The sequence below is a fragment of the Mercurialis annua genome, linkage group LG6 (genome assembly GCF_937616625.2).
Source record: "Mercurialis annua linkage group LG6, ddMerAnnu1.2, whole genome shotgun sequence".
In the NCBI taxonomy this organism is placed as follows: Eukaryota; Viridiplantae; Streptophyta; class Magnoliopsida; order Malpighiales; family Euphorbiaceae; genus Mercurialis; species Mercurialis annua.
Genome location: NC_065575.1, coordinates 8,920,847 through 8,925,655, shown reverse-complemented (window position 1 = coordinate 8,925,655; position 4,809 = coordinate 8,920,847). Strand labels below are relative to the sequence as shown.

The 4,809-nt window shown below is 27.4% G+C and overlaps 1 protein-coding gene across 2 annotated transcripts; it reads right to left on the bottom strand.

Annotated features, from left to right (window-relative positions):
- Nucleotides 1–259: 259 nt before the first annotated feature.
- On the bottom strand, nt 260–2,577 carry LOC126686029 (transcription factor BEE 1-like). 2 transcript variants are annotated; one of them, XM_050380040.2, is made up of 6 exons: nt 2,132–2,577; nt 1,853–1,975; nt 1,690–1,755; nt 1,050–1,121; nt 881–958; nt 260–619 (listed from the first exon to the last, which is right to left on the bottom strand). In XM_050380040.2, the coding sequence occupies exons 1-6, from the start codon at nt 2,492–2,494 to the stop codon at nt 527–529; spliced, it is 795 nt and encodes a 264-aa protein (XP_050235997.1). In that variant the 5' UTR covers nt 2,495–2,577; the 3' UTR covers nt 260–526. The 2 variants fall into 2 exon arrangements, with proteins under 2 accessions (XP_050235997.1, XP_050235998.1); XM_050380041.2 differs by having other exon boundaries at nt 1,050–1,118.
- Nucleotides 2,578–4,809: the final 2,232 nt, after the last annotated feature.

The following is a 4,809-nucleotide window of genomic DNA, read 5'->3' as shown; positions in this document are numbered from 1 at the left end:
TATGAATTCTCAATTTCGGCAAATTAATTCATGAACTGTCTTTTTTTTTTTGCAATTCCGAATACCAAGCGATTTTTCGTCAAATTATGTGGACTCCAGAATGGACATTGTTCCGACGACCACATCAATATTTTTTTGACGAAAAATTGCTCGGTGTTTAAAATTGTAAAAATTCTAAAATTGGTATCAGACATTACTAAAATTAAAAGTTCATGTTAAAATTGCAAAACACGCTAAAAATCATTTAAGCACATAAGTCTTTAAAATTAAAATATCTCCATTATACCATAACATACATAGACAATGACATGAATTGGTTAAAAGGGTTTGTACGAATAACAATTAAATTCCCAATTTATATATTATACAATTTCTACTATCATTTATGCTATGTATACATGAAATGGGAATCATTCTTTTCTTTTCTTTCAATATTGGTAGTTTTTTAAATATCTTGGGAAATTGACCATCTTCTTGTGTCTATATGGTACTAAATGAGTAGCATCACATTTAATTAATAATGAAGTCAAAAAGAGCCTGTTGGGTTGAAATTTGTTAATCCTCCATACCCTTGTTTCATCACTCTTTCAATGTCTTTTGTCTCTTGTGCATTTGCCCTCTGCAAACATAAATTATGTGATAATGTTACTAAAACATTAAAAATATAATTAGCACATTTTTTAAAATTTAATGTGCTAATGTTATTTTTTAAATAAAAAAATTATTTTTACTGAAAACACTAAAAGCTTATTAAATTGAATAATTAATAAAATTTAGTTAGGGTTATTGTCTTAAAACTGAAATAAAATTAGTAAAATTATTTTTTTTGATTAGATATCTAAAAGTATTACTCCATATGCAACAAAAAATATTTAAGCACCTGTATTGTTTCTATGACATCATTCTCTGAGTTGAAGTCATAAAATGTACTAGCTGCGGTGAGCTTCATGGATAGAAACTGAAGGGAAAAAATAAGAAAAGTTATTAATGTAAGGATCATTGAGCAATTATTCAAATGTTAAAATAATATCTTTAAGTATGAAACTTACCTCAACTTGATTTTGCAAGGACTGAACATAATTAATTATCTCATCCAACATTACTGCCATGCCCATTGTCTGCTAAAATAAGCAACAAATTACAGAATATCATTAGTGACTAACTAATTTAAACATATGATTTATTGATTGGAATTTTTAATACTCTTTTAAGAATATCTTTTAATGTTGTGCCAATTTTTATGAACTCATGCTAATATAATATTATTCCACAATTTAATAATAATAATGAATACCGCTTTCGGTTCAAACCGATATGAACGAACCAAATTATAATTTTATTTATTCTAAAATCAAATTGAGCTAAATTTACAAGAATGTACAAATTTTAAAACCGAGTTGCATCGAACTAGTTGGTTTGATTAATTCTTTTAATTTGATTGTACAAAATTTAACTTGAAATTTAGGAAAAGTTATAGTGTCAAACTGAACTAAACCGAATCCAACCAAAATAAAATTTTAATTTTTCAAAACCAAATTTACAAAAGATCAAGTTTTTATAGTTTCAAACTGAAGGTTTCAATTCGATTCACTTAGTCGATTTGATTCTATTTTTTTGATTTGATTTTTTTGATTCGATTTTTGCATGTAAATCGAAATCTTTGGAAGGAAATAATATATGTATATATACCTTGTAGCAACCTGGGACAATATCTTGCAAGCATCTAAGTCTTTCATTAATTTTGCCTCTTCTGACCTGTTCCAAAAGAAATTAAATTAATCATCACAATTAATTTAAATACATACTATAATATACAGGATTAAACAAAATTAAAGTAGGTTAATTAATTTACCCTTTCAGCTAAACTGTGACTATCAGTAGCTTGACCTCTTCTAGCTCTAACATGAACTACTTCTCTTGCTTTATCATCTTCTTCTTCCTTATTACTTTTACTTCTCTTCCCTCTTCTTGAATTCTGCAGCTCAAATCAAAAACCCATGTCAACAAATAATCAAAAAACTTTAAATATATATATATATCTAACTTACGGGCCGTCCACGTTCCGGAGTTTCGCTTCAGGAGAATGAGTCGTCCTCATAAAAAAGAAATTAAAAAATGTATATGAACTTACATATTTGGCCTTGCCATTGTCAGAAACTTGAGGAGAAGAATTCAAAGAGCTTGTTTCTGATACATCCATGGAAGATTTTCTTTTCTTGCTCTCAAGAACAGGTTGATTATGATGGGAAGAAAGTGATGACATGGCATTTTGGTGGAAATTAATATTAGTAGTAGCAGGGAATTGATCAGATGGGAGTATTGGTTGATTTTGGGTGAAGAAATTTTCTGATAAGAAATTAGTGTGAAAATTGTTGAAGTTTGAATTGTCTAACATGTTTTCAGAGAAATGATTAATTGGTAAGTCTAAATTTGGCTCCAAGAACTGAAAACATGATCTAAATCCTTGATGAATTTCTGAAGTGAAATCAGCCATTGGATTAATTCAATTCTTGAATTCTTGAAGTGTAATTCAATTATTGGATTCTTGATTTAATTTTGGATAATGAGAGAGATGAGATAAGAGAGTTATATTTATAGTGTTAGGATTAAAGATTGGCACTATCACTATTAATTCTTTTAATTTTGTATATTTAGTTGAAGAAACTCTAAAAAGGGTAGCAATTTTTTTTGGAGTGGCCACGTGGCAATACCAGCTTCTATTGTTTCTTGTCTCTTAAGTGGGTCCTACATTCAGGAGGTATATCCAATTATAAAATGGGCCCATTTTTCTAAAAGCTTTAGGCCCTCAGGGGGAAGTATGTGAAAAAGCTTTAGCCCAAGTGGACCCATTTTTTCTTTTTCTTTTTCTTCAAAATCAAATGTTTATTATTACTAGGCTTAATTACTTAAAAACCACTCATCTTAAACTTTTTTTTCGTTTATACCCTGACCTAGAAAAAATTCATTTATACTCTGACGTATGTGTTTATGTTTCACCGCTACCCCGAGGCACTAAATTAACCTCTTTTCATTTAAAAAAAAAGTTTAAAATACTCCTTCATTTAGAGAAAAATTCATTTCTAATTAAACTCTAATTAGCTTAGGTTAAAAATAAAAAACTATTTTAAACTTTTTTTAATAAAAAGAGGTTAATTTAGTGCCTCGGGGTAGAGGTGAAACATAAATACATACGTGAGAGTATAAATAATATTTTCCTAGGTCATGGTATAAACGAAAAAAAAGTTTAAGGTGAGTGGTTTTTAAGTAATTAAGCCTTATTACTAACTAGTAATATCTCAAATTTGTTAAAAACAATTACTCAAATTTGATCATAAAATAATTTTTTAAAAATAATACTCATTAGTTGTTATTTTTGTTTATAATCCCATAGTCCAAAGAATTTGCACTCCCTCTTTTTGAGTTTCCATAGAGATAGACAAACCTTAATTCGTATAAAAATAAACAAATAATAACTATATTAGCTATTATTTTGTTAACTTTTTATTATACTCACTCCATCCCAATAGAATTGTCCACTTTGGAAAAAAAAATTGTCCCAAAACTCTTGTCCACTTTCAAAAAGTAACTAATTTTTACACTTAATTTTTCTACATTACCCCTATTCAAAATACACTAATAAGTAAATTAAAAGTGGACCCTATATTTAATAGGGGTATAACAAGAAAAGTAAGTAAAATTTTATAAAACCCATAAACAATAATTACTTTTCTTAAACTATGTGATAAAGGCAAATTAGACAACTCTATTGAGACGGAGGGAGTATTATTTAATATTTTAAATATTATTAGTTATATATTTTAAAAGGGAATAATATCATTTATGCCATTAAAATTTGCTTTCAAGATCAAGTAAGCACTCAACGTCCGGAAAGATTAAAATAATACCCCCAAAATCTTAAAAAGGGAAAACCATGCCCCCGATTTTGACAATTAGGCTCCCAACGTCTCATTTATACGTCAAAATTGGGCCGGTTGTTCACTTTTTAAGACGTTATGGGTATACCTGAACCTTTTCTGGCATTGAGGGTTTACTTAATTCTGAAATCATATTTTAGGAGTATAAATGATTTTTTTTTCATTTTAAAATACTACTCTTTGTTCCCTTTTAATTGTCCTTTTTTGAAGTTTTTTATTCCAAAATATTTATCCATTACAAGTTTCAATCACAAATTTTAATTTTTTTTCTTGTTACCCTTTATTTTATTTAGTGGAGTAAAGATAGCATTTATTAACATATGAACTTTTAGTATATCAACGTAAGATTATTCGTCATTTACATGAAATTTTAATGATTTTCTTAATGTGTATTTTGTTAAAATGAACAAATAAAAAAAATAGAGAGAGCAATTGTTTTTTGAAATGAAAAATTAATTTTAAAAGAATTAATAAATTTGATAGAATGATACTCCCTCCGTTTCAAATTGATAGGCAGTTTAGGACAAATACAGATATTAAGAAATTTAGATTCTCTAGATAAAATGACCTAATACATAAAAAAAATACCATACTTGTCCTAGATTCTCTAAATAAAATGACTTAATACATAAAAAAAAAACCATATTTGCCCTCATTTAATATAGTGATAACTTTTGTCTATTAGTAACTTTTGTTGTCTTTCCAAAATATTCCCTATAATTAATGAGGGTATATTTGACAATTACTTAGTGAGACAAATATCTAATGCCTATAATTTGGGACAAAGAAAATTGAAATAGTGCCTATCAATTTGGGACAGAGGGAGTATTTAATAAAAGATAATAAAAATGATCGAAATTAATAAAAAAATAAT